The 26,230-nt window shown below is 59.7% G+C and overlaps 11 protein-coding genes across 11 annotated transcripts; 8 read left to right on the top strand and 3 right to left on the bottom strand.

Moving 5' to 3' along the window:
• Positions 1-114: 114 nt before the first annotated feature.
• Positions 115-2,094, top strand: B0I36DRAFT_338396 (uncharacterized protein). Its single transcript, XM_046155750.1, has 4 exons — positions 115-714; positions 791-1,005; positions 1,145-1,972; positions 1,993-2,094. The coding sequence occupies exons 1-3, from the start codon at positions 409-411 to the stop codon at positions 1,947-1,949; spliced, it is 1,326 nt and encodes a 441-aa protein (XP_046005170.1). The 5' UTR covers positions 115-408; the 3' UTR covers positions 1,950-1,972; positions 1,993-2,094.
• B0I36DRAFT_48652 (uncharacterized protein) lies at positions 1,997-2,770 on the top strand. Its single transcript, XM_046162942.1, has one exon. The coding sequence runs from the start codon at positions 2,097-2,099 to the stop codon at positions 2,598-2,600; it is 504 nt and encodes a 167-aa protein (XP_046005171.1). The 5' UTR covers positions 1,997-2,096; the 3' UTR covers positions 2,601-2,770.
• Positions 2,771-4,433: 1,663 nt separating this feature from the next.
• On the top strand, positions 4,434-5,053 carry B0I36DRAFT_425732 (uncharacterized protein). Its single transcript, XM_046162352.1, has 2 exons — positions 4,434-4,691; positions 4,763-5,053. The coding sequence occupies exons 1-2, from the start codon at positions 4,511-4,513 to the stop codon at positions 4,948-4,950; spliced, it is 369 nt and encodes a 122-aa protein (XP_046005172.1). The 5' UTR covers positions 4,434-4,510; the 3' UTR covers positions 4,951-5,053.
• A 636-nt stretch (positions 5,054-5,689) lies between these two features.
• Positions 5,690-7,446, top strand: B0I36DRAFT_425733 (Cutinase, A lipolytic enzyme with A preformed Oxyanion hole; the record flags this gene model as incomplete). The annotated part of the gene is made up of 4 exons (XM_046162353.1): positions 5,690-5,807; positions 6,680-6,774; positions 6,848-7,065; positions 7,170-7,446. 4 exons carry the CDS (start codon positions 5,690-5,692, stop codon positions 7,444-7,446), a joined length of 708 nt encoding a protein of 235 aa, XP_046005173.1.
• Positions 7,447-8,641: 1,195 nt separating this feature from the next.
• B0I36DRAFT_231623 (major facilitator superfamily domain-containing protein) lies at positions 8,642-10,394 on the top strand (the record flags this gene model as incomplete). Its single annotated transcript, XM_046149138.1, has 3 exons — positions 8,642-8,728; positions 8,804-9,210; positions 9,284-10,394. Coding segments are annotated over 3 exons (1,605 nt in total), but the record flags the coding sequence as incomplete, so codon positions are not given.
• A 705-nt stretch (positions 10,395-11,099) lies between these two features.
• On the top strand, positions 11,100-13,953 carry B0I36DRAFT_338405 (uncharacterized protein). The gene is made up of 6 exons (XM_046155751.1): positions 11,100-11,304; positions 11,361-11,378; positions 11,470-12,075; positions 12,142-12,300; positions 12,365-13,321; positions 13,423-13,953. Exons 1-6 carry the CDS (start codon positions 11,248-11,250, stop codon positions 13,492-13,494), a joined length of 1,869 nt encoding a protein of 622 aa, XP_046005175.1. The 5' UTR covers positions 11,100-11,247; the 3' UTR covers positions 13,495-13,953.
• A 382-nt stretch (positions 13,954-14,335) lies between these two features.
• On the top strand, positions 14,336-15,535 carry B0I36DRAFT_369190 (chaperonin 10-like protein; the record flags this gene model as incomplete). Its single annotated transcript, XM_046159734.1, has 1 exon — positions 14,336-15,535. One exon carries the CDS (start codon positions 14,336-14,338, stop codon positions 15,533-15,535), a length of 1,200 nt encoding a protein of 399 aa, XP_046005176.1.
• A 115-nt stretch (positions 15,536-15,650) lies between these two features.
• Positions 15,651-20,091, bottom strand: B0I36DRAFT_48673 (uncharacterized protein). The gene is made up of 2 exons (XM_046162943.1): positions 17,600-20,091; positions 15,651-17,475 (listed from the first exon to the last, which is right to left on the bottom strand). The coding sequence occupies exons 1-2, from the start codon at positions 19,634-19,636 to the stop codon at positions 15,766-15,768; spliced, it is 3,747 nt and encodes a 1,248-aa protein (XP_046005177.1). The 5' UTR covers positions 19,637-20,091; the 3' UTR covers positions 15,651-15,765.
• A 436-nt stretch (positions 20,092-20,527) lies between these two features.
• B0I36DRAFT_397667 (uncharacterized protein) lies at positions 20,528-22,927 on the bottom strand (the record flags this gene model as incomplete). The annotated part of the gene is made up of 2 exons (XM_046161588.1): positions 20,528-22,509; positions 22,572-22,927. 2 exons carry the CDS (start codon positions 22,925-22,927, stop codon positions 20,757-20,759), a joined length of 2,109 nt encoding a protein of 702 aa, XP_046005178.1. The 3' UTR covers positions 20,528-20,756.
• A 26-nt stretch (positions 22,928-22,953) lies between these two features.
• B0I36DRAFT_48690 (uncharacterized protein) lies at positions 22,954-23,546 on the top strand. The gene has a single exon (XM_046162944.1). It carries the CDS (start codon positions 23,065-23,067, stop codon positions 23,512-23,514), a length of 450 nt encoding a protein of 149 aa, XP_046005179.1. The 5' UTR covers positions 22,954-23,064; the 3' UTR covers positions 23,515-23,546.
• Positions 23,463-25,622, bottom strand: B0I36DRAFT_338411 (histidine acid phosphatase). The gene is made up of 2 exons (XM_046155752.1): positions 25,153-25,622; positions 23,463-25,089 (listed from the first exon to the last, which is right to left on the bottom strand). The coding sequence occupies exons 1-2, from the start codon at positions 25,307-25,309 to the stop codon at positions 23,579-23,581; spliced, it is 1,668 nt and encodes a 555-aa protein (XP_046005180.1). The 5' UTR covers positions 25,310-25,622; the 3' UTR covers positions 23,463-23,578.
• Between the last annotated feature and the right edge of the window lie 608 nt (positions 25,623-26,230).

A 26,230-nucleotide genomic window follows, 5' to 3' on the forward strand; every position in this document is an offset into this window, starting at 1 on the left:
AGCTCCTTGCTGGCACCCCTGGCTGGACGGCAGCCTAGCCAGTTTTATTGTTAGCGCGAGACACAATCAGCGCAGACAGCTTCACGGTCTCAAGCAGGTATTCCTTCCGCACCGGGACAGGGCGGCCAGCATCTGCAGGATCCCCCAAGGGGCCTGCAACCAACACGCCAACCTGTCAGCAATGGCGGGCCTGTGCCGCATTCCTGCTGCCTTGCTTAGGCGCGGCACCAGACCTGGAGTTGCTTGTTCTGCCTTCCTGCCTGTTTTCCCCTGCTGACCTGCTTACCTGCTGTCTTCTGACGTTTGCCGTCATCGTTTGCCTGCACACGCGCGCGCGAGGACTTGAGCCCTCAAGTACACGCCCCATCCCGCACTGCACAAGACCAGCAGCAACTCGGCTTCCCCGCGATGGTGCAGATCAGAGGGGTGCCCGGCCGGAGCCTGTACTCCGTGGGCATCGTCTCGGTCTTTGTGCTCATCTCGCTCTTGACCTATTTCTTCTGGGTGCCTACACCTCCTCCACGGGCACCGACACGGCCAGCGGCCATCCCCAACACCATCCCAAGCCAGCCCAAGCCGGCCGCTGATCCGGTCGCGAACACAAATGGCGGCACCTCGAATGGCAGCAGCTCGAATGGCGGCTCGGGCGGGCCGGGCCTAGTGCAGCAATCGACCGGCAAGATCATCGACCACATCTACAACCGCACGCTAGGAGTAAGTAACAGGCAGACAGGCGGGAGGGAGGTTGCCGGCGCATGGGAATACTGACGGTCCGTGTCTTTCGCCGCAGTTTGGCGACATCCTCTCGGTCAGCTTGCCGTCGCGCACCGACCGCCGGGACAGCATGCACCTGCAGTCATCGCTCAGCGGCTTCCACGTCACATTCGTCGACGGCGTCAATGGCGACGACGTCGTGGACAAGGCGATCCCCAACACCTTCAAGCATGATCGCATGAGGGGTTCGTCGATCGGCTCGTGGCGGGGCCACATGAACGCCATCCAGCAGTGAGTAGATCCATGTGTGCATGCACGCTCGGAGACGACGATCCATCGGCGCCTGATGAGCTCGTGGCACGCAAGGCACAGTGCTTCAACCCATCCATCCCTGGTCACTCACTGACAGTCTTTCGTGCCTGACACACAGAATTGTCGACCGCAACCTCGCCAGCGCGCTCATCACCGAAGATGACCTCGACTGGGACATCCGGATCCACGACCAGCTGTACGACTTTGCCCTGTCGGCGCGCGCCCTGATCCAGCCCCTGGCCGGGACGCAGAACCAGTACCACGACCCGACGTTCCCCAAGCCCGGCAAGAACGCGCCCGAGACGGTCCCGGACATCGACTTTGCCCACCTGCCCGATACCGAGGAGCCCAAGATCTCGCCCTACGGCGACGACTGGGACGTGCTGTGGATCGGCCACTGCGGGATGCACTTCCCCTTCAAGGACGACGTGCACCAGCCCAAGGGCCGCGTCGTGCACAAGCAGGACGAGACGGTCGCCATGAAGAAGTACCTGCGCAACATCCCCCAGCCCTTCACCCTGTCCGACGACTACCCGCAGCACACGCGCGTGGTGCACCACGCCGAGGAGGGGGTCTGCACCCTCGCCTACGCCGTCAGCCTGCAGGGCGCGCAGAAGCTCATCTACGAGCTCGGGCTCAAGGACGTGACGGACCAGTACGACATCCTGCTGCGCTTCTTCTGCAACGGCTTCCGCGGCAGGAAGCCGCACCGCTGCCTCACCGTCCAGCCCAGCCTGTTCCACCACTTCCACGCAAAGGGCCCCAAGTCGGCCAGCAGCGACATTGACAGCTGGAACGCAGACGAGTTTGTCACCGAGGAGTCGTCCGACATGGTCCGCTGGAGTGTCCGCCTCAACGCCGAGACGCTGATGGAGGGCGGCACCGTGTTCAGCGATCAGTACCCGGACTCTGTCCTGCCGTGAGGAGGCAGCAGCAGCAGCAGCAGCAGCAGCCGCCGCAGAAGCTGCGGGTGCCCCGTGGATTTCCGTATTTCAAACGTACAAATTGTCCTATCATGTTATGTTTTATATATGGTTGGCAGTAATGATGAGATCATATGAAAAAAAATCATGCCACTAACTAAATCCGCGTGCTTCGCTCGAGCTAATCGGCAAGCGCCGGTGAGTACTCAAGCGAGTATGATCTGCAGCGCTGGGGACAAAGTCCCACCAAGAGCTTGGAACCACGCTAGAGAGGCCAGGATGTCAACCCGGGATCGGGTCCCTTCGATGTGCCCTGGACACCAAAAAAAAACAAGAGACCCTCACCTAGCACGGTGCGCAGTACGAGACACAGTGCGTCAAAGTGCAGGTTGCTGCTGCCAGGCTTGCGCTTCATGGCTTGCGACTTTCGCATGCATCTTCGTTTCATGCGGCATGGTCAGCGGGGTGCAGTTTGTGAGGCCTGTGCGTATTTCAGCTGGTTGTAAACGCGCCGAAGTGCTTTTCGATTTTCCGGTGAAGACCGGACAGAGGCACGAGCCTGTCAGGCACAAGTCGAAGCAAGCCACAATATGTATCGTTCCCAAAGACCGAATAATGGATCTAATAGTCAGGGAGGAAGCTGGGAGATAACTGTGCTTCACGCAACACAACATCAAAGATCACCAACAAGCAGCACAAACAATCACCAGCAGGAACTAGTGAGCTCTTTGGAAAAATAAGCGTGTTGAGTGTGCTCGCGTGCTACTTGGTGCGCGTGAGGGAGCCTATTATGCCATTGCATACGCACATGCAACATCGACATTTGATAATCCTCCTCATCGAGAAGTGCCAACCAGCTCTGAAATGTGCCATTGGGAAATCTGCTTGCAGTAGAGCGAAGTACTTGCTCAACATTCTGGATCAGCAGCTTCATCCCAAAACAACACCCGTGAAATTCTTTGCTTCGTGAAGTGGTCGTCTAGCCAAAACTGCGTCTTGAAGTAGGGCAATCAGTGATTCCCAATCTCTCATCGCGCAGCCGAGGAGCAACCTGGAACCAATGCCTGGTTGACTAAGACATGTCAGTCAGTGCTGACAGGGCAAAGACGTGATGGAAATGTGAGAGGTGAGACTTAGCTCACCTATTGCGCCAGCAGGCATACCGTGTTCCACGAACATGTCGTGAGCAGATCCACAGTTGAAGCGATTCATTCGTCGACGACAGTGACGCGCTGGGTTGCGAACGGCTCCACCTTCGAAGCCCTTCCTGGATTGTGCTTATCCCCCTTCATCACGTAAATGCCCAGGATGTAGTCCCCGGCAGCTATCTTCAAGCCTGTCTTGACCATGATCTCCGTCTCCCGGGCTATGGTCTCCCAGACGTTGATGTATCCCATCGAGTCGCTGTTGTTGGTTCTTCCCTTCGGGGGCTCGACAGGGACGAAGTCGAGGCAGATCCTGCAGTACACCGGCCTGTCGCGATCGAGCGTGATCGTGACGTGGAAGCCGCTTGATAATGTGATCTCTCGCGCGAGGGTCGCGGTGAAACCGAAATTCTTGGTGCTGGCCCTCGTCGTCACCCTGTCGGTGGGATCCGAGATCGAGGGTGCGATGCTTGAGTCGGCGGGAGGAGGGCTGTTGGATGTGGAGGCCATAATCGACTTGGCAGTTTGTGGTGTTTGGGAACGAAGTGTGTCGACGTACAAAGGTGTATTCAGGATGGTGATATAAAGTAGTGGGACGGTCTGGTGGCAACAAAGCTGTTTGCTGTTGAGGTGATGCCTACCGCATGCTCTCGAGGCAGCAGACTGGAACGGGTGGTGGCGTGCTGGTCTGCTTTCTGAGGAAAAATATTTCTGCGAGCATTTCCTGGTCAGGCACGTCGCGTCGCCGTGGTGATTAAGCTGCGGTAAAGGCCACACCAGCAAGCATCGTCCATCTTGAGGAGGAAGCCAAGCATGATGTTTGCCCCTCGGAGGAGGCACAACCCAATGTTTAATTATGCTCTAGATGGGTGTCCGCAGGAAGCCCTTGAATTGCCTGAAGCCAGATAATCGCGACGCGTTCTAAGAGCTCCATTTATACGCAGAAGCTGGTCCTATGTCTTGCTCGCGCCCGCTTCCCAATGTATGATCCTATGCTTGCAGTGGAATCTTAGCCTGGAGCTTGGCAGCAGGAGCTCATTTGGAGGAGGAAGGCCTGCCGCCTCTGGTCTTGTTGGTTGGTCGATAAGCTTGCATGAAGCTGGGCTCAGAGGCAGCCACTGTTGGTGGCATGCGGTATGCCTTGCGTCCCTCGCTTGCCGCCCATCGAGACCATTGCATGCCCAACGCTTCGCTCGTATTGGCTGGAGGCACTGCCAAGCCACATATGGCCGGAGGATCAGGCTGCTCCCCCATCCAGCTGGATGCAGTCGCAATTGATTGATAAAGCTGCAACGCCGCCCGCTTCAGCACTCATCAAGTAAACCTTGCCTTCCACTTTCTACTCGGCCTGCGATACACACTCCAGCCATTCAAACCAAATTCCGGATCCCAGAAAGCACTGCCAAAGACATCATCATGGCTTCAACCAGGATCTCAGCCGCGGCAGGCGCTGCTCTGACCGTTGCAAAGGCGAATCCTGTGCTCACCACAGTCGGCGTCGGCGGCCTCGCAGTCGCTGCAGCACCTGCTCTAGCTGTCGTTCCCGTCGCCGGCGCACTGCAATGCGTTGGCTTCGGGACTGGAGGCGTCGCTGCCTGTACGTTGCTCCAATCCAGGCAAATACACGGCTTGAACGGACTGTAGGCTAACGAAACCATGACAAACCAGCCTCCTTCGCGGCCACAACTCAAGGGCTAATCGGCAATGTCGTCGCAAAGAGTCTCTTCGCCACCGCGACCAGTGCGGGTGCCGGTGGATACGGCGTCGCCGCCGTTGCCAGTGCAGCGCAAGCTGCGGGTGGTGTGGTCGCTGCGGCGGCTGGTGCGACAGCTGTCTGGTTGAGAAGAAGGGGCTGAACCGACGACGCTCTAGAGACCATTGTCCAAACAACATGGGCAAACTCGGGGGTTTAAAGGGGTTCTCTGTCGCTTCGCAGCATGAACGACTCGGTTGAGCTCAGTAAGCTCGATGGCGTTTTGGGCAATGCGCGATGGAAAACTACATACATAGTTATGCTGCTCCCTGGGGTGCTCACTTGTTGGACATTTTGCTTCTCTGCATGGCACATATATCTGAACACTATGCATTCAAAGCTCGGGTGTTGTGGAACGGAAAATATACGCCAGCCAAGTCTCATGCATGATGAAACTGGGCAGAGCACGCAGGGGCAGTGGGGATGCTGAATCAAGACATAAGGTCAACTTCTGCATGTAGTGCACGATTTTCCTTCAACCTGGAGCTCCGTTGGGGCCAGTCACATCACCTGCTTTATCCTGCTGGCCACGAGCCTGAACATCTTCCCTGATATCTCGTCAGGGCAGATAGATTTGTCCGTCTCCCCTGAAGTTCGTAAAACGAAAAACCTGCGTCTCCTGGTCCATGACCAGGCTGCAGACACTACCGCTGAGAGCAACTACAAGCCATATCTTAGCCGTGTCCAGCCACACAGCGGCCACTGGCTCTCATATATTCACCTCACCCAGGTATGGGCACGCACATAGTCCGCCAGAAACAATCTTGTATCGTACGCAATACGTGCCGAAGACCCCACCAAAGCCCACTGAAACAAGCCAAAAGCTCGGGAACACTGCCTCGATGGCCCACGGCCCACAAAACGGGCTGTCGAGAACCCACGCCATCGCGGCGGAAACCGCGAGGTCCCCACGTGTTTGTGGGGGTTGCACTCTCGTTGGCACAGGCGCGGCACGGACTGGTGCGCACCAAGCTAAGTGGATCGCGGCACGGTTTCCACTGTTAAAAAGTCTAGAAGCACCTCGCCAGCACAGACCGTTTCTTTTCATCGCTGCGTTTCAGGTTTCTGTTCACAGATGCGTGGCGTCTGCGGTGCGCTCGTTTGCCTGCGGTGATCCTGCGTTGGCCAGCCTGACGCACGCAAGTCTGTGCTGAGGATGTGTCCGCGAAGCCTCACTGCAGGACTGTGCTGTCCGCATCCTGTCCAGGTTTACGGGATCGAAACAAGCACCGACCACAGGCTGTTTGCCCGCGCCCTGCCGAGGCATGAAACGACCCATGAAAAAATCACGAATCCGAGCTCCGGTTCGCTCGGCGGAGGGTCTGGACATGGGTGATTTGTACTGACCGGAAGATCGGTGGCTTGAGGGACCAATCTACCTGACTGCTCGCGCTCTTGAAAACGTCCGTGGTTTCCTGCGATTCTGGGCTCGATGTTCTGCCTCTCTATTTTTTCGATATCCCATCATACTCGTTCTCTTACAGTCTATTGATTTTTTCACCACGGATTAGCGAAGGACATAATTACACGCTCATTATAACCATCGAAGCAACTTACTCTTTCGCAAGCCAAGCGCGTTGCAGCGGTTTTAGGCAAAGCGACAACAATCGAGACCAGATTACGACCATAGAACCATAATTCCTAATACCACTTGCAGCCATGAGAATCTCGACCATCCTCTTCGCTGCATCTGCCTCCGCGGCCCCTCTACTATCACTTAATCTCGGCCTTATCAGCCTCAATATTAGCGAAAATAATGATAATAATCACAACCAAGGCCTTATCAGCATCAATATTTGGCAACAGCGACCCTTCCACACCAACAGACCCAGCTCGGACCAGAGATGATTTAATCAATGGTGACCCCGCGAGCTGCCCTCGAGTCATCCTCGTCTATGCCCGCGGATCTACCGAGGATGGCAATCTGGTAGGTCTTCCACAACATCTGTGATGGCAACGAAAACTCCAGCAGGGACTAATGCGCGGATTGACCGGTATAGGGATCTCTCGGACCCCTCCTAGCCACACGGCTCGAGGCCCAATTCCAAGATCAAGGGGGCGTCTGGATCCAGGGTGTCGGGTCACCTTATGCTGCGACATTACTCGACAATGCCCTCCCACGAGGAACCTCGGACGCCGCGATCAGAGAGATGACGCGCATGTTCAAGCTGGCTGACAGCAAGTGTCCCAACGCGAAGATCATATCAGGAGGATACAGGTTAGTTCGGTCCCAGCCAACATCCTCCGTCTATACGCGCATCCTGCTGCCCATCTATCAAATGATAACGCAGACTAACCATATTCCGCCTCACCCGCAAATAGCCAGGGCGCCGCTCTCACGGCAGCCTCCATCTCTGTCGGCCTCGACTCCACGCCCCGGGTACGCAACAAGATCGTTGGCGTCGTGCTGTTCGGGTACACCAAGAACAAGCAGAACCGGGGCGCGATCCCCCGGTACCCGGCCGAGGGGACCAGGATCTTTTGCGCACCGGGCGATCTCGTGTGCGAGGGCACGCTGATTGTCACGGAGGCGCATCACGGGTATGCGCCGTACGCGCAAGGCGAGGGCGCGGATTTCTTGATATCAAAGGTCAACTAGGATGCGCGGCGAGTCAGTTGAAAGCAAGTAATGCTCTTAAAAATAGATGTTGTCAAAAAAGTTCCAAGCCACGAGAAAGTGGATGGGCTTGATATCACCTGGACGGTGCTGCACCATCATTCTGAGTCGCACGCTGGCTGCTAGTAGTTATTGGTGCCGTAATATACCCCTGTCGCCGCCCTGGCCAGGTCTGAAGGGCAGAGGCTCACCAATATTGCCCAATCAGCGACTGGACTTTCCGACACCCTTGTATGGACTGTGGTCTGTAGTAGGCTCCAGGCCTCTCGAAGCCCCGCGATTGGAGCTACCTGCTGGTCGGGCAGTTAAGTCCCGGTTTCCGCGATGAGTTTTGGGGTCTTGTTGCCCAAAACCCTTTGTAGTGTTCAAGCGGTGTCCCTGGCTGAGCCTTTGGGCCTCGTCATAGCCAGGGCCGCCATGCGCATGCGACAATTTCAAGCCTTTCCGACCCCTCCTAGCCGAGACACCAGCACCGGGGCTTGAGAGTTCCCCGCATGGCGATTGTAAAAGCTTCCGCAGCTGATTGGCTCGTTCGGACCCTTGAGCAGGCACAAGGAAGGATGATCTCCAGAGCCACAGACTGGGTGGCAGGCTGACAACCGAGCCACGAACATGATTGGCTGTGTCGACTTTTAGAAATGCCCAGGGACCCTTAGAAACTTCCGCGTGCTGATCCAGCTGATAGGCCTGGGTGTCAGAAGAGAGTGCCTGTGGGCTCGGGCATGTCTAATGCCCGAGGCAGAACCACCACCCGGACTAGTGGGGCGCATGCAGCGGCACGTCGATCTACACGCCCTTGGCTGCAGGCTAAGCTTTTCGGGAGTCAGACGTTGTCGGGCGAGTCTACTGCGCCGAGCCGCAGCTCCAGTATGGCTGTAGGGCTGCCAATCGCATTCTCACATTGGCCGTCTATGGAGCAAGGTTGCTATGGTCTCGTCAATGATATCAGAATCTTAGAATCTGCCATGGATATAAGACTCACGATCGTGCCGTGCCTGTGTTATTTGCCATCTCGCAGCACAGCATCTTGAAACTACAAGCCCCTTCTCTTACAACAGTCTTGCCTCCGCAAAGAGCAATAGCAAACATGGCCACCACATCAGAAACTGTCCAGCACAAACCTATCGACGAGACCTCGAGCGAAAACCCACCCGACGTCCCGATCAACGAGTACGAAGATGCCGAGAAGAACTACAAGCCCAAATCGCTAGGCTTCTGGTCCATCATCCTTGGCTTGTATCTGACGGTCTTCATTATCGCACTTGTACGCCATACATCACGTCCCAAACTCCTCATGGCGGAAACCATAGACTGACAGACCATTGCTTACTTGCGACAGGACCGCCTCATCATCGCGACCGCGATTCCCAAAATCACCGACGAGTTTCACGCGACAGGCGACATTGGCTGGTATGGCAGCGCCTACATGCTGCCAGCCGCGTGCTTCAACCCGGTGTCTGGCCGCGTCTACCAGATGTACGGCACCAAGGTTGTGTTTACACTGTCGCTTGTCTTGTTCGAGATTGGCTCGGCCGTGTGTGGCGCCGCCCCCAGCTCGATCGCCTTCATTCTTGGCCGTGCCATCGCAGGCACGGGGTCAGCCTTTCTGCAGTCAGGCACCATGCTCTTGCTTCTGCCAATCGTGCCCCTCCGAAAGAGGCCCATGTTCATGGCTGGGTTTGGCATCGTTTTTGCCCTCGCGTCGGTCATTGGGCCTTTGCTGGGCGGGAGCTTGACAGACAAAGTGTACGTGGAACGTGGCGACATCAACGCAACAACCAAAAGAAAAAGCTGACGTTTTCCTCGTTCACCCACATAGGACATGGAGGTGGTGCTTTTACATCAACCTGCCGGTTGGCGCCTTCGTCTTCCTCGCCATGATCTTCTTCTTCCCCAACGATGCCCGCACCACCCCAAGCACCGTAGCTTCAGCAACCAACGTACCACCAACGACCCGAAGCCCGTTCATCGAGCACTTTCTCAACCTCGACCCGCTGGGCATCCTGTGCCTCGTGCCCTCGATCATCAGCCTCATCCTCGCGCTGCAGTGGGGCGGCTCGACCGACGCCTGGTCCTCGCCCAAGATCGTCGGCCTGCTGGTGACCTTTGCGGTGCTTCTCGTGGCCTTTGTCCTCGTCGAGACCGTCGTCAACCCGTCGCGGGCCTTTATCCCGATGCGCATCGTCACGCAGCGCAGCATCGCCGGCGCCATGTGCTTCGTCTTCTGCATCGCCGGCTCGATGATGGCCGTCGTGTACTACCTCTCGATCTGGTTCCAGGCCGTGCAGGGCAACTCGGCGATCGACTCGGGCCTGCACACGCTGCCGATCGTGGTGGCGCTCGTGGTGAGCAGCATCGCGGGCGCCGTCGCGACGCAGAAGATTGGGTACTACACCCCCGCCATGCTGCTGACCCCCGTGCTCGCGAGCATCGGCGCGGGCCTTCTCTCCCTGCTCACCCCTTCCTCGGGCGAGGGCCAGTGGCTCGGGTTCCAGGTCCTTTACGGCCTGGGCTTGGGCATGGGCCTGCAGGCGCCGAGCCTGGTCCCCCAGACGGTCCTCGCGCGCGCGGACGTGCCTATCGGTGTGGCCCTCACCTTCTTCATGCAGCAGCTCGGCGGGGCCGTCTTCATCGCCGTCGCGCAGAACATCTTTGCCGGCGAGATTGTCGAGCGGCTCAGCGGGGTCAGCGGGCTGGACCCGGCCCTGATTGTGGGCACGGGCGCCACGGATATCCGCCAGGTGGTCAAGCCGGAGCAGCTGGACCTCGTGGTGGACGCGTATAGCTACGGCTTGACCCGGTGCTTCGTCATGGCGGCGGCGTTCAGTGCCGCGGGCATGCTTGCAGCGCTGTGTGTCGAGTGGAGGACGATCAATGCGAAGAAGGGCGGCAAGGGCGGCGATGGTGGTGAGGCGACTGTGGTCGAAGAGAAGAAGGCAGATAATGGCCAGATGGTTTAGGCCTGGTAGTGAGGGGTTTCCATCTATAATATGCGCGTAACTCTATAAGTCGCTGTCGAATCAGGAAATATATTTGGTTGTCATTAGTTCATGCTACCCCGGGATCAGAACGTCATTGGTGGCAGCTTGAAAAGTTGCCGGTATCCGTAACGCATCTCAGTCAGAGATGTCAGCGAGCAGTTGTCAAGTTGTTGAATCAAGATACCCACCAAGAGGCAGCGGCCCGTTCCGGAAAAGCAAACCGAGCTCCGAATCGGATGGCTCGCATGTTGAAATGGCAGCAGGGTAATGTCTAGTTGGTGGGTTTGGGTATCAGTTGGCTGTCTGCGTGTGTGTTATTCTTTGAGACGAGGCTGGGCACGCATCTGCCTCAAAGTTTTATTGGTGTGCCAGCCACTTGATGAATCTCTGCGGTTGCTCCCTGTGGGACGATGAGCCCGTATGCTGACTTCAAATACGGAAGGAATCGTGCCCCCAGTCAGAGGATTACCATGTAGGGTCAGGTCAGGGTCTTTCTTGCACGTCATAAGCATTGGCCCACAATAGTGCACCAGCGCAAGGCTAACCACATTGGGCTCTCCTCCATGCTCCTTGGCGCTGGTGCTCGTAAGCCTGGGCCCGCCCTTAAAGAGCCGCCGGTATCCCACGAGCAACCACCCACCCCATAACTCGCGGCGTCCAGAGACGCGGTGCCCAAAGCAGCAAATCGCGCGCGCTGCAGCCGTGTGGTCCCCCTTCCGCGGCTATCTCCGTGCAACTGACAAGGACACTCTGCAGGCACTAACTCCGGCGACCCCTGCTCGGAGACGCCCGACCGGCAGTCATGGTCTATTTCGGGCCGTCCAAGGGCTGTCTCACGTGCCGGCAGCGGCGGAAGAAGGTGCGCCATGGTGGTCCCAAGCCGTATGTGGCCGTCATTAGCTAATTCGTGCCCAGTGTGACGAGGCAAGGCCCGTATGTCCTCGAACGAGCATCAACTGTTTCCTACCTTAGTAGTAGTAATGATGAGTGCCTGGAACACTAACAAGAGTTTCCCCTTTCACAGTCATGCGGAAGGTGCATCAAATCTCGACGGACATGTCGAGGCTACGAAGACACTGATGTCAATACATTCCGCCCTTACATCCAGTCGCCAGCAACCGGACCATCCCAGCCGTCGAGACAGAATAACGCGCCAGTCTATCCATCACAGTACTACAAACTCCTGCAAGTACAACAGCAAGCACCGACATTCATATCAGAGGGCCGGCGATGCACTCTCCCCGCCCGCGTCGCACCTCCCGGCAGCACGGAGATTCCCGAGGACTTTCGGGGCGCCGAGGTCACAGAGTCTGCGCGGCTCCAGTTTGCCCTGCGCGGGTTCTTTTACGATTACTGCGTCATCACCACGAATACCCAGCTGTCCCGAGGGTTCTTGTCGAACGTGGAACTCATGACCAGGGAGCTCGGGCTGGACAGCCATCTGGTCAAGGCATGTGAGGCGGTGGCGTGTGCGGTGCATGGCAAGACGCTGAACCGGCCGAATCTCGTCACGATGGCGGAGACGAGGTACCAGGATCTGCTTGGCGAGCTGGCGCAGCTGATTGACTATTCCAAGCCAAGAGATGAGCGCGAGCCGTGGCTCGTGGCCATGTTGCTCGGCGTGTACCAGGTTAGTCTCCTCTTGCTATGCTCATTAGCTCGTTCAAAAGTGACTGGCACTGATCAACAACCTTAGATTGTACATGCCTCCGAGGAGGATCCAGGGAGTCACTTGGCGCATTCAAGGGGTCTAGCAGCGCTTCTTGGTATTGCACATTCTCCTCTTGCTCTTCTGCAACCTTCTCCCATGAAGACCGACCGCAGCCCAGATGCAACAACGCTAGGAGCACTACCTGTGAGTTCCCACAAAAAGACTGCCCTACGCCGTTTCTCAACAAGCACCTACTAAAACTTCGAAGCTTTGCTCATTCTTCATCGCCCCATCCATTGACCCAAGTACGGACGAATCTCTTGACGGACTCGCCCTTGCCACCCATGCACTGTGGAATCGCCACCAATCTCTCAAGCACTGTCTCCAGAGCCAGACTCCAACATTGGAAACACCGCTTGCCATTAAAGACGACGCGATAGCGCTCGAACGCCGTTTCCAGCACTGGCAACAGACGCGAGCGCCCGAGTTCCACCCCGTTGCCAGCGGGGACATCCCAGACCTCTACGGCAGGATTCTGGATGTAGAGTCCCCCCCGGCACCAGAAGTGGGATACTGGCCTGGCAGAGTGGACAGCTACTTCGACCACTATGTCGCCGGCGTGTGGAATGTCTTTCGCGCGACCCGGCTCCTGGTGCTGTACCTCATTATTACGCTCGAGCCGGGCCCGGCTTCAGGTTCCAATCACTCTCGGGCAGCACAAGCAACACACCGTTCTGCAGAGGCAGCATCACCACCCTCTCCACCGGCCCTCCGCGATCACGAAAGCAGCTCGGGCTATACCAGCACGTGTAGCATCGTGGGCGGAACTAGCACGGCACTTGCCAATGCGACGGAGGACGGCAAGAACCCCACAGCGCTGGAGCACTACACCGCGACTGGGCATCAGGTCGTCCGCGACATCCTGTCCTCGATACCGTACAGCCTGACGGACAAACTACCTGTACATATGGCCAACGCCTGCTCACAGGCCGCCGCCCCACGAGCACCAGCGGCCGTGCATGAACAAGAGACCTCCAGTCCCGCCCCGCCGCCGCCGCCGCCGATGGACACGGGCCGCGTCTCTGGCGGATTGCTGCTCATGCACCCGCTGCACGTGGCGATCAACATGCCCTTTGTGCAGGAGGATGTCAAGGCGTACATGCGTCGGACGCTCGAGTGGATAGGGACGAAGGGCGGGGTCGGCCAGGCGGGGATCCTTGCCAAGGTACGTTCCATTTTGACGGTTATCTCCACAGGCCGCTGCTACAAGAAGAGGTGTTAGAACCCGTTTGTGTCGAGGCTAATCTGCTACATTGTGTGTTCTAGGCCGACGGGGTGCTGGATCTCGAGTATCTGTCGAGTTCATGCTTGATCATCTGGGCCGGGTTCCTGGGATGACTGCAGTCAAGTGCAGCGAAGAGGAAGCAACCCAGCCAGAAGCTAAAGACACTGGATTTGAGCGAGCATGCAGCGTGTGTATCCCTCGTGTGCGGATTCGTTGACACTTCTCATGTACGCTGGGCAACAGCATGTCGTTCAACGAAGCAGCAGCGAGTTGTCTGTGGGCAGCCTCATCCCTCGCGAACGCGCAGAAGAGGATCTCTAAAGGAGGCATGGGATGGATTCAAAAGCTGCTGCTGTACATGAGCTGCTAGATGATTGCGTGCGAGTGCAGCACCTATCAAACGTTGTGCTGATTAATCCGCTTTGCAGATTGCGGGGAGGGAATCTGGTGGACGGCTGGCGGCTAGCAAAGGCTACTCCAGTGGGATGCCGACGACGCTATCATTACAAATTAGAGTGGGACCAGCCAGACAGTCCCCCTTTGAAATCATGGTCGATGCGACCACACCCGACTAGTATACTCACTCGGTTGCGTGCGTGTTTCGAAACACCACCACCAGAAGCTGTGCATGCATGCTGAGAAATCACGCTCTTCGCCATGCACGCCCTTGACATTGCAAGAGTTGTTGGACTGGCGTGACCTTGACGATGCATCGTCCCAGGTGCAGCTGATTTGTGATGCCATCGTCAAGCTCCGGGTGGATATAAGAACCCGTCGTCACTTCGCACGACACTCCTCAGAAGAAGTTTATACACCAGAATCTTCACACCCGCCAAGACAGAGTTGCAAACTAAAAGCCACGAACCCCGTCTCATCAGTCTCATCAGTTTCATCAGTCACACTCAGTCTAATTAGTAACATCTTGAACAAGCACAACACCAAGAAATCATCACCATGGCCAGCTCAACCGCTTCACCCGCCACGCTCCCGAGCACAAACAAGGCAGCCTACATCACCGCGGCCAAGGCCCACCCGCTCCAGGTATCCAACACGCCCAACCCGGTCACGCTACCTTCCCAGCCCAACGAGCTGCTCATCCGCAACCACGCCGTCGCGATGAACCCCATCGACTGGAAGATGCAGGCCTGGGCCCACATCCCCATCGCCTACCCGGCCATCCTGGGCAACGACATCGCGGGCACCGTCGTCGCCGTGCACCCGGACGCCACGCACGGGTTCCGGCCGGGCGACCGGGTCCTGGCGTGCCCGCACGGCTTCGACACCAAGAAGGACGAGCACAAGGGCTTTCAGGAGCACACGGTCGTCCTGGCGGAGCTGACGGCCCGGCTGCCGAGCTCCATGTCGTTCGAGGAGGCCGTCGTGCTGCCGATGGGGATCGCCACGGCCGCGTCGGGGTTTTTCAATCCCGAGCTGCTGGGTCTGCGGTTCCCCACGCTGCTCTCAGCAGGTCAGTCCAGCACAGACGGAAAGAAGGAGGAGAAGCAGAAGCAGGAGGAAGTGCTCCTAGTGTCGGGCGGTGCCTCGGCGGTCGGCGGCAACACGATCCAGCTCGCCGCTGCGGCAGGGTACACGGTCCTGGCCACGGCGTCGCCCAAGAACTTTGACGCGGTCAAGAAGCTCGGCGCCACGGCCGTGTTTGACTACAACCGGTACCCTGCCGCCGCCGCCAACGAAACCCCGGGGGAGGAAAGCAACAGCGAGCTCGTGACCGACATCCTGGCGGCCGTGCCCGCGGGCGCGGTGGTGGTCGGGGCCTTTGACGCCGTGGGCAAATCCGGCTGGCACATTGCCGCCGAGTTCATGGCCCGCGCCGTGGAGGCTGGTATCGTCGCCGATCGCCCGGGTGCCGAGGCTGGTGCCGGCAAGGTATTCGTCGCCACGGCTTCTCCTGACTGGTCGACGCCGACACCGCGCAACGCCGAGTTGAAGGCCATGTACAGCCTGTCCATCATTAGGTCGGACATTGCCCGGAAGGTGTTCAACGAGTTCCTCGAGCCCGCGCTGGCGCAGGGGCAGATCAAGGCATGGCCGGAGCCCCTGGTCTTTGGGCACGGGCTGGAAAAGGTGCAGGGCGCGCTGGACTTGTTGAAGGATGGCGAGGTGTCGGGGCAGAAGGTGGTCGTGACTCTCTGAGGTTTCGTGTCAATGTGATGAAGAGGCAAAGAAGGGGATTTGGTTCCATCTCGTGACAAGCGCTTTGCTTCTAAGCAAGGCGAGTAGCTATTCGCAGAATCAGATGATAGGCTATCACGACATCCAGCATTCGTTTTCCCACAGAAATCTACCGCAAGCGCGCTAGTAGCAACGGTAACTGCGTGCCATTGAGGTCAATATTAGTGTGTCGCGAGACAACATATGCACAACTATCTCTGCGGGTCGTTCCAATCCTGCCCACTTCCTGAAGCGGCAGCAGTCGCGCCACCACCATTATCCCCATCTACATCCTTCTCCCCTGCTGCGCGCTGACCCCCGGGACTTTGCTGCCCAACGGCCTCCTGGTCTCCCTGTTGCATCTGCGCGTGCTGCTGCGCCCGCGCCGCCGCCGCCATCTGCCGCAGGACATGCTCCGGGGGCCGAGGTGGCCTGCGCACAGAGAATCCTTGCTCCGGTGCTGCTGATGCTGCTGCTGCTGTGGGGTCTCCTGCCGACGACGCGCCTGCCGTGGCACTGTCTTTTCCTGTAACTGATAGCTTGCTCGAAGAAGAGAACTGGCGGAGCTGCGATATGCGCGCCCTCGCCATGTTCTTGGCCGCCTCCTTCGCGGCGGCGGCCTTCTTGTTCTTCTTGCTCCTGCCGGCCGGAGGACGGGGAGGAGAGTCGCCCCCTTCCTCTTCCTCCTCGGCGCCGAACATTTCCGAGGTGACTCCCAGGCTGGAGCGCGAGACTCTACCGCTCCCTCTCCCGGCCTCATCCCGGTCATCGTCATCCGCGTCGTCGTGCTTACTTCCTCCCGCCGCCGCAGCGGTACGGGACGACGGCTTGCTGCCTCCCGACGACGAGGACGTCGAAGTCGTGCCCATCGTGGTGGTCGAGCTCCGCCCTGCGACTTCGTCTTCTGCTGCCCGTGGAAGCCCGTAATGCGCCCGCGCGGCCTCGAACTCGCCTTCTTCCGGACCGCCGTAGATCAGGTCCGCTTCGCGGAAGGAGTAGTCGTTCCAGCGTGGGCCGAGTGGCGAGGTGGCGGTGGTGGTAGCCGAGGCCGAGGGCGAGGAGGGCGTGATGAGCTCCTTGTCATCGTGCTTGCTGTGGCCATCCGGCTCGCCGGTATCCACGTCGTCAGCGGCGCTGATGGGGCTCTTGGTAAAGCTACGTCTATTCGTCGGGGTGTGAGCACCGCCGCTCTGACGGTGACGGTGGCGGTTTTGGCCCTGGAAGTTATCGTTATCATCATCATGGGTGGGGGAAACCACGCGTATGCTCAGGCGCACTCGGCCACCACCACCACCACCACCAGGGGACAACGGCGACGCCGGAATCAAGCCCGAGTTGCGCGCCACCACCAGGCTGTTCCGTGACCCTCGGCCGTCCGCGGACCCGGCCAGCGAGGTCGCGTACGTCGAGGCCCGGGGTGGGCGGAAGTAGTGACTGTCGGTGCCGCCACTGCTGCTGCCGCTGCTGATGACACCGCTAAGCCTGTTCCCACTTCTACTGCCAGTCCCGGTCCCCGTGCCAGTAACGCTCCCGCTGGACGAGCTACGTGGCTCGCTGCTCCTGCTCATCGAGTCCAGGCGGCGCGAGTCGCTGGGGCTGTCTGATCGCGCGGCGGTGGTGAGCGACGGGATGTGCGAGGCGCCACCTTTCACACGAATGGGAGACACGGGGCTGTAATATGGGAGAGAGGAGAAGGAGGACAGCGAGGCGGTGCTGTCGCCGTATAGGGATGGCAGATTGAGGCGGGTACCTGGGTGCGGCGGGCTGTACCGGCCTCCGCCCAGGTTGGCACCACCTAGGGCGCGGCGCTGGCGCTGGTCGTGCGGTGGTGGTGGTGGTGCCGGTGAAAGGGACAGGTCGGAGCGCAGGGCGAGGGCGTTGCGTGCGTTTGGCCGGCGCTGGAGATCTCGCAGGCCGTAGATCTGTATTTGTTGACAATCAAGATTCGTCAGTGTATCAGTCAACCTGCGTATATCTATCTATCTGGGCAAATCTCCCACCAAAACACTGGGGGATTTCGTCACGGTCGTGGAGACAAAGACTTACCTCGCCTTCCTTCCCCCTCTTTGCCTTCCCGACCACCGCGCTGCCCAGATGCCACACGCCCATCCCGCCAAACCCACACACGAGGAACACGGCATGCATCCCCAGGACCGCATACCCGATGACCTCGCGGGGGCTCTCCGACACCATGTCCGGGACAAAGGCGATCATGGCCGCGATGCTGAGCACGCGCACGCCCGCGGAGAAGCTGCCGATCGAGAGCAGGGGGTACGCCTGCATGGCGACAATGTACGCGGCGAAGAGGAACTCGGTGCAGAAGAGCGCGACGACCTGGGTCAGGCCGGAGATCTGGACGCCGCCGATGAGCGCGGCGCGGATAAAAGTCGTGAGGAACAGGGCGTAGACAAAGATCTGGTCTGCGCGGGTCCTGCCTGCAGCTGCTGTCCTCGCCGCGGCCGACGTGGTAACATCGCCTCCATTGTTGGCGTCGTTGTCGTTGTCGTCATCGTCGTCGTAATCATCGTAGTCACTGTTGTTGTGGTTGCCATCGAGCCTGCGGTATCGATTCGAGCTGTCAAACAGCAACACGCCCAGGCTGCGCGTCGGGATGCGCCAGACAAGCCAGCCAAAGACGCCGACCAGCCCGACCAGCAGCACCACGGCAAACGTCGAGTGCGTGACGGGCAGGCTGTTGGCATAGTCGAGCTGGTACACGGTGAGGGCGACGACGGGGAGCATAAAGTACGACAGGATAACCTTGGCGACGTTGCTGGCCAGGGGCACCAGCCTCGGCACGAGCAGGCTTCCACCACCAGCACCACCACCACTACCACCACGATGACCAAGGGCGGGCGGTAGGCCCAGCCGGACCGCCTTGCGCGCCTCGAGCACCCACAGCGCCCAGAGCAGCACGCCGACGACGCCCGCCGCGATGCCGACGCAGATGACCATGTTGACCCAGGTGCCCGTGGTCAGGGGCGCGCCGACGACCTGCGTCATGAGCTCGGCGCCGTAGGTCCCGCCAAAGGTGCCGTTGAGCTCGTACACGCCGTCGACGTAGCCGTCGTAGGCGAAGCGGTCGACCCACAGCGTGGTCCCGAAGAGCGAGTACCACCGCAGCTCGCTCACCGCGGGCTGGTAGAAGCCCGGGTACCGCAGGGAGAGGCAGGCCGTGAGGAAGACAAACTGCAGGTACTGCAGGCAGTCGCCCACGCCGGGGAGGATGGGCCCCCGCCGCCGCGTGCCTGGTGCTCCTTGGTCCGCCATGTTGATGCTGTTGTTAGTATCGTTGGCTGCTGCTGTGGATGCTGCTGCGGCGGCTGTGGTTGCTGCGGTCGACGGCAGCGAGCGGATCACGGCCGCGACCAGGACGAGCGCGAGGATGCTCATCGGGACGTACCGTAGGACGGCCAGGAGCCAGGTGCTCGGCTGCGGCGTCGCGGCCGAGCGCAGACACGCCACGATCCGGGCATCGTCCGGCCCGTGAAGGTCGTCCACCAGGCCATCTCCTCCTCCTCCTCCTCCCGCACCGTCATCCCCAGCGCTCTCGTTGCCAAGGAGGAAGTACAGCGCCAGCTGGAACGTCGACAGCTCGCCAAAGCGCGGGTAGTCGGCCTGCAGGCTCAGCTTGGCCACGGGCTCATCGCCGGGGAACGCGGGCGTCGTCTGTTTCGGGGCAGAAGAGCAGGACTCGGCCAGGGCAAAGTAGGCCACGCTGTCGTCCCGGCCGAGCGTGCTCAGCTCCAGCGCGACGCTGCCCACGCCATAGTTGGCGGCCCAGTGGTCGCAGCCGTCGCGCGTGTACCGGGTCGAGTCCGAGAGCAACAGCCGGTCGTGGGTGGCGTTGAGATGCTCGAGCCGGATGCGCAGGCCGACGGGGTCTGCGAGCTGCTGCTGGATCTGCTGCTGCTGCTGTTGCGAGGTGCTGCTGGTGGTGGAGGCGAGGCCCAGGCAGGGGACGGTCTGGATGTATGCGCCCTGTGCTGGCGTGGGGATCGTGGTCGCGAGGAGGGCGACGGCGAGGGCGGTGGTCGTGGTCGAGGTGGTGGCTTTGCTGAGCCAGTTGCGCGCGGCGGTCATTGCCTGTGTCTGTCGCGCCCGCTTTGGTCTGGTGGCCAGCCCGTGGGAATGGAACGTGTTTTTCGGCCTTTCAGTCGCTCAGTCGTCTGGTCGTTCAATCATCAATCGTCGTCGTCGTGGGTTCGTGCACAGTCGGTTTGCAAGCGCAGACTCCCGAGCCGCGTGCCATTGCCATATGCGCCAGAGTACTATCGATCGTCGTGTTCGTCGTCGTCGTCGTCGTCGTCGCTATTTGTTGGTCAGAATCGTGGGCTCGACCAGACAAGTGTCGTCGTCTCGGTCAGTGGTGGGAGTGGTTTTGCGACTCGTCACCGAAACAAAAAGACCGGCGTCGGGGAAAGGCAAAAGAAGCAGAGGGGAGAGCCGCCCCTGCACACCCCGGCATGCACGCCTGCCGATCACTGCAAAAACTCTAATGCCAAAAGCCAGTGGGCATCGGCCGGCACTTGTCGCGGTGGTGGAGCAGAGCGGCCTCCCATGGGAGTGATGGGCGGAAAACAGATGGTCGGAAAGCTGAAAGGGACTAATCAGCAGACCCAGCGGAGGTTGCCGGCTGTCCCCTTTGCCTCTGTTGCTCCTGCATGGCGCTGGGTCTGCCTTGACAAGCAGGCCCCTCGAGACTGGACGGGCAAGGCCCTGTCCAGCCGCCTGGATGCTTTCATTGCGTGCATCACCGGCGGAGGTGCCTGCCCCTGACGCTAGCGCCGCATCGTGACGTGGGTGGTCCTCGTATTCCCACAAAACACGGCATCTCTGGTGTCCTCACCTGCCAATTCGATTGGTGGGCGCCCTGCCAGGAACCCCCCTGTCCTGGTTGGAGACCTCCAAGCCGACAAGTCGTCTTCGCAAACAACGACAAGAACAATAGCAATCCCGTGGCCAAGACGACAGCTACATCGTCGTATTGCTCGTGTCAAGACTCCTACAGTGCGTATGGCTACAAACTAACTCTGTACATTGATGATTATCCCCTCCGATTCATGCTGCTGACTTGGCACATGTTGCCTCATCGCTGGGATGGTCTTGCAACTCCGTGCACTCCTCGCCCATTCATCTAAACCTTTGCTGTGAACACATCCATCCTTAGCAACGACAATGCCTACCGAAAATTCCAATGCGCTCAGCTCATTTGGCAGTCTTGGTCCCCAAACATGGGGTCGGCGGCTCCCTCTCCAGCAGCATACATGTCTCGGCCGACTCGCTCGTATCCGCATTGTCCACTGACAAACCCAAAGTCCTCGTCATTGCGACACTTGAGAAGCGCATCGTACGCGCCAGGTTCAAGTCCGTCCAGCACGGTTCCGTCACCGGCGTGCGGGGACACGTCCATCGTGCTTGCAAACAGACATGCGCCAACGGCAGCGACGGTGCCCACGCTCTCGAGGTAGTTGCGGGTGACGGGAGGCCACTCCGACGCCTCCTGAATTACCTGGCGCACGTTGGCCTCGTTCGGGACCCTGCCTGCCTGGAGGCAGGTCGCAAAGTGACCGAACATGGCTACAAAGCCGGCCCTCACAGACTTGTTGGTTCGCATTCTGCTGACGATGGCAGGGGGCAGCGAGGGATAGCACATGGCTGTGTCCTCGGCAAAGGCTGGGCCGTCGTCGCCAATGTACTCAAGCGTCAACTCGAGGTGTCCATGCACCGACTCGGCGTTCGTGGACAGCAGCTCCAGCATCCGTGGACTGAGGAAACCGTCGACGCATTGGCCGCAGCTGCAACCGAACTTGATTCGCAACAGCTCAATCGGGGAGGGGCTTTTGAGACCTTTGAGAGCACACACTGTGTCGACAAACTTGGTACCGAAGCCGGTAAAGTGGTCGGCGACCACGAGGACCAGGAAGCCATGCTGCAACTGTGACCGCAACCGTTCCATCCGGTCCAAGCAGAGGTCGAGTGGGGTCTGGCTGGCCGAGTTCTGAGCATCCCGAAGCTGAGCAAAGTTGTCGATGATCCATGCAATACACTGCGCCTTGCTTGCGGTAGCGGCGAGGTGTAGGATTGTGTGGCCATGTGAATTGGGGGTGCACCAATCTGCGTGCGCCAGCCCGTGGATCTGAGCCTGCAGCTTGAGCTCTTGAAGCGTCATGGCATCGCTGACGGTCTCGGATCTGATCTTCTCTGATAGCTGCTCGGAAGGGCCTGCGAAGTCGCGGTCTGCGAAGACGGGACTGTTGTAGTCGTTGGCGGCCGACAGTTGGTGGGCTGGGTGGTCGACGTCGCCAGCGAAGGCGAACCACTCGCTGGTGCCGAGACGGCGAAAGCCTACCGCGCGGAGAAGAGCGGTAGTCGCTTGCATCTGGTCCTCGACAGCCTTGTTCCAGTCTCGTCCGTCAGGCTCAGCTTCGACCGAGGCGTTGAGCACAGCTGTGCGCGCAACCGCGATCCAAGTCTTGGGATTGCATTTGGGTCGAGTGATGTCGAGAACAGCATTGCAGAGGCGGGTAGCCAGGCCCAGGCGGCGGTACTCCTTGTCGACCTTGACAATCTCAAGCAGCAGGATGGAGCCATTGTCAAGCTCGTCGCCCCAGATGCTCGAGCCTGAGGTCTTGTGCTTGTCCTGAAGGTGGCCATATCGACCGAACAACTCGAAGCCCATGGCTGACGTCTCTTGGGACGGCTCCTCGACGGTCTGGAGGAAGTTTTCGCAGATCTTGCCGCGGCGGATGAGCTTGCCTGTGACGTAACCCACCTTGTGGGGTACCTCGCCTCCGGAGGTGGTCTTCAGTATCTCGCCGTAGAACGTCTCGCACCAGGGGAACTCAGCGCAGTCGTCATATTGCGTGTCATCTTCGAGGCCATCGTCGTCAAGGCCGTCCTTGCCACCAAGGTAGTCCTCCTCGTCTTCAGCAGAAGAGGCAGCATCGTTGTCGCTGAGGAGGATGGTCAGCAATTGCTTTCCGTGCATATGTGACAAGTGGTGGTGATTACTGACCTCGAGTCGTCATCTCCTCCTACGGCTGCACCTGCGTCTGGATCGTCCGCCGTGACAGACACTGCCTCGGCCGGCTCGGTGTGTGCAAAGAACTCTGCCCGCTCATCCTCGGTCAGCGGGGAGCCCGGCTCGAGGTTCCAGATCTGGCGCATCTTGATCTCCCACGACTTGGGCTCCTTGTAGTCATTCTTCGCAGCCTTGGCCTCGTCGAGATACTTGACGGTGATCTTGAAGCCGGGCAGGTCGTCGGTTATGCCGCTGGGCTTGGGAGCCTTGGGGGCGGGGCGGGCGGGCGACCGCGCGGATTGGCTTGGCTCGTCCGAGTCGTCGGCTCGTGCGTGCTTGTCTGGCGCCATGGCGAATAGTGGGTGGGTGGGTGGGATGTGAGTTGGTGGTGAGTAGTGTCGAGGGACTGAATAGCGTCGTGTGCTGAAGCAGAGCACGACGGCTGCGGCAGGCGATGATCTTGACAAGAGGGTAATAAAGAGGAAGAATGACTGCGTCGTGGAACGAGATGCGTCGTTGGGCTCGGGCAAATCTCAGGAAGCGGCCGGCGCGTGGATCCTGCTGGCACGATTCGCTTGGTGAGTTGATGACGAAGGACGAGCTGAGCAGAAACCCAGCAGGGAGCTGTGGAAGAGGTGTGGAATGGCGGTCGCCCACCCGAGGTGCCTGTGTGAATGAGAGAACGTTCCCGCAAGGAAGTCATGGGCAAACAGTGCGTGGGTGCGCGAGAGGAGGAAGGTTCGAGCGAGCGGTGGCCTTGAGCACGCGCGGCAACTGGACATCAGGCAGCTGCCACCACACACCAGGGAGCACCTTGCACACCAAAGACACCATCACACCCAGAGCCAAAGAAGCACCTCATCATGCGCAGCCGCAAGACACCAGGCAACTCATCATTAGCATTAGCATTAATCGCGACTACCTGTCTTGCTCATGATTTTCCACTGCCCTCCTTCTAACAAGTCCTCGCGCAGCAAACATCAAGCTAATGCCTTTGTTCCTCAAACAGAGACACGCTTCAACCAAGGACTGCTCAGATCCGTATAGAAGCTGGCGCCCTTGACCTTGGTCGGGGCCGCCGGGTCCGTCACGTTGCACGTCTCAAGCCAGTCCCCCTCGTCGGCCACCTTGCGCTCAATGTACTCGACGTACTCGTCCAGCAGGCACGAGCGGCCGGGCCCGTTCTGGCACGACGGGATCGGGTACACGGCGTCGTTGAGCAGGACGCGGATGTACACGGCATCTTCGCCCGGGTTGGTGGGCGGGTCGGTCGGGGTCGGGGTCGGGACCGAGGAGGAAGCGCTGGAAGTAATTGAGGCACTGGCAGTGGCGGAGACGGAGACGGAGCTCGAGGTGGCCGAGGGCGGGATCGGGAGGGTGCCGTTGCCGGGGCCGTGGGGAGGGCCGCCGTGGCAGGACCGCTTCTTGGCCGCAGTCCTGCGCATGCGCGTGGCAGACCCGGTGTGGCGGGACTTGCAGCTCAGGCGCTCAAAGGCAATGGTGCCGCGCATCGTGACGTAGCGGTTGCCGTTCCACAGGCGGCCATCGTCCTTGCTCTCCGGGTCGAGCGGGCCCTGGGCATCAAACACGCCGCTCGAGGTGACAAGCTCGGTCAGCTGGCCGTCGTTGAGGAACGACACAACCAAGGGGGGCAGGGTAAAGGTCGACACGCCGTCCTCGCGGAGGCCCTCGATGCCCGGGCCCTGCTTGAACAGGTTGATGAGGGCCTGCAGGTAGGGCGTCATCATCTTCTTGTTGACGGGCGCGCCGGGGCCGATGCCGTAGTAGTAACGCAGGTCGTTGCGGTACTCGTACGCGCGGAACTCCTCGTCGGTGAAGATGTCACACCAGGGGCTCAGGCGGCCGGTGATGGTGCTCTCGAAGCCGCACAGGTACGGACCCTGCGAGATGTCGTCCGCGGTGAGGGTCAGGTTGCCTGTGATCATGGCCTGCAGGCGCTCCAGGACCGGCGGGATCCAGATGGCGTCCCATGCCGCAACCTGGTCAGAGCCCTCGCTGTCCTTGAAGGTCGGGCACATGTCGGATGGAGCGAGTGTGTCGCCAATGGCCTGGGGGAATCCCTTTCCGGTGACGGAGATGATGCTGCCGTTGGTGCGCGCAAAGGCCCCGAGGTAGCCGCCGACAAACTTCTCGGCGGTCTGCAGGACGCGTGTGTAGTTGTTGGCCCAGACCATGAACTCGTCGCCCGTCTTGTAAAAGTCCGGATACCGCGTGCGCAGCGTGTAGCCATAGTCGAACGCCTCCTTGGTGCCCGTCGGGTTCTCCATGGCGACCTGCAAATTCTTGGTCTCGAGCACGGGCTTCCAGCTGGGCAGGAATGACAGCGCGCCCGAGGCCGTGTAGCCGCCGGCCGAGAAGCGCTCCACCGCCGACACCCAGCCGTTGTAGGCGCCATTGTCAGGATACCGCGAGCCATGGCGCGACACATAGGCAGCCTGGTCGACCACGCAGCCCTCGGGCACCTCGGGCGAGATGCCGTTTACGTTGTCGCCTTGCGCAGGTATGTCAGTATTGGCGATGGCGGGTACAAGAGTGAATACTCAGAGACACTCACCAGGCAGCCACGGGCCATTGGCACCAACCCACTTCAAGGGCTCCTTGGCGTTGGCGCCGGCGGGCGAGTTGATGTCAGAGGCCGGGGCGAGGAGGCGCTGGCGCTGAGCGAGGGTGCCGGCCACGAAAAGGGCCAGAGCCTTGATAGAGAGAGACATCGTTGCCGTGGTGTGGAGGCGTATAATCAGTAGTGCTGACTAGCTGCTGGCAAGCGATGCGGTCCGAGAAGGATCAAATGAGTGTGGGGGAAGCGAGTGAAGCTCCGTGCTCCAGAAAGAGAGCCCATTGTCCCGGGCTGCACGCGACGATGATGGCCGCTATTTAAGCACGCCAGCCGGCGATCGTCAACTGGCAGCCATGACGCCGAGTCAGGCCGCCTGGGGTCAGAGCCGGCGAGAGTGGACGCAACGGTAAACCCGGTGACTATGGGGCACCCCTTGTAGCTGCGATAGCGGGCTGTAGTAGGACGGGAAATGAGGCCCGGCAGCAGCCATGCGAGTCGCTCGCCATCGACCGGACACGTGGGGAGCAAGCGGCAGGGTTGCGTCTGGGGTTGATCGGCAGAGACCCCTGCCTTGCTCGAGGCGTGAAAGCGTCTCCCAGGGGTCCCAAGATCCCAAGGGCTGAGGCATCTCCATCGTGCAGGGCTCAAAGGGACGCCTGGAGATTATGCCTTCAGGCAAGAAGGCCACCGCTTCATGCCGTCTGGAGGCAGACACGTGAAAGTCGCGGGCCTGTCTTTGACATGCAGGCTTGCCTGTGGCACGTCCGGGACCCCGGGATATGGAGAAGATACCTGCTGGCTATTAATTAACACAACGATGATGCCTGCATGGTGCATGGCCAGTCACATCGGCGCAAGCAAGACACGCTGTCAACCGTTCGCTACGACGTCGTCTTGGACGACCCTTGGCGCCCCTGTTGCGGCTCGGCGCAGAGGACCTCGATGTAATGACGTCTGTCCCTTCTTTTGCGATTGTCCAAATGCATACTATGGTAGGGTCGACGGTTGTATCGAGGCGTCGCCCTTGGTGGATGATGTGTATGCGAGAGATCAGCCACTTCGCGGAAGAACTTGG

This window comes from Microdochium trichocladiopsis, assembly GCF_020744255.1.
Source record: "Microdochium trichocladiopsis strain MPI-CAGE-CH-0230 chromosome Unknown B0I36scaffold_13, whole genome shotgun sequence".
NCBI lineage: Eukaryota > Fungi > Ascomycota > Sordariomycetes > Xylariales > Microdochiaceae > Microdochium > Microdochium trichocladiopsis.

Bases quoted from the DNA above. Each gene is read 5' to 3' on its own strand.
- B0I36DRAFT_338396 (XM_046155750.1), top strand. From the start codon at position 409: ATGGTGCAGATCAGAGGGGTGCCCGGCCGGAGCCTGTACTCCGTGGGC. The intron at 715-790 runs GTAAGTAACAGG...CTTTCGCCGCAG, and splicing joins TCTACAACCGCACGCTAGGA to TTTGGCGACATCCTCTCGGT. The intron at 1,006-1,144 runs GTGAGTAGATCC...CCTGACACACAG, and splicing joins CACATGAACGCCATCCAGCA to AATTGTCGACCGCAACCTCG.
- B0I36DRAFT_48652 (XM_046162942.1), top strand. From the start codon at position 2,097: ATGCCACTAACTAAATCCGCGTGCTTCGCTCGAGCTAATCGGCAAGCG.
- B0I36DRAFT_425732 (XM_046162352.1), top strand. From the start codon at position 4,511: ATGGCTTCAACCAGGATCTCAGCCGCGGCAGGCGCTGCTCTGACCGTT. The intron at 4,692-4,762 runs GTACGTTGCTCC...ATGACAAACCAG, and splicing joins GACTGGAGGCGTCGCTGCCT to CCTCCTTCGCGGCCACAACT.
- B0I36DRAFT_338405 (XM_046155751.1), top strand. From the start codon at position 11,248: ATGGTCTATTTCGGGCCGTCCAAGGGCTGTCTCACGTGCCGGCAGCGG. The intron at 12,076-12,141 runs GTTAGTCTCCTC...CAACAACCTTAG, and splicing joins TGTTGCTCGGCGTGTACCAG to ATTGTACATGCCTCCGAGGA. The intron at 12,301-12,364 runs GTGAGTTCCCAC...AAAACTTCGAAG, and splicing joins CAACGCTAGGAGCACTACCT to CTTTGCTCATTCTTCATCGC.
- B0I36DRAFT_48673 (XM_046162943.1), bottom strand. From the start codon at position 19,636: ATGACCGCCGCGCGCAACTGGCTCAGCAAAGCCACCACCTCGACCACG. The intron at 17,476-17,599 runs GTAAGTCTTTGT...CAACAAATACAG, and splicing joins AGAGGGGGAAGGAAGGCGAG to ATCTACGGCCTGCGAGATCT.
- B0I36DRAFT_48690 (XM_046162944.1), top strand. From the start codon at position 23,065: ATGACTGCGTCGTGGAACGAGATGCGTCGTTGGGCTCGGGCAAATCTC.
- B0I36DRAFT_338411 (XM_046155752.1), bottom strand. From the start codon at position 25,309: ATGTCTCTCTCTATCAAGGCTCTGGCCCTTTTCGTGGCCGGCACCCTC. The intron at 25,090-25,152 runs GTGAGTGTCTCT...TACCTGCGCAAG, and splicing joins CAATGGCCCGTGGCTGCCTG to GCGACAACGTAAACGGCATC.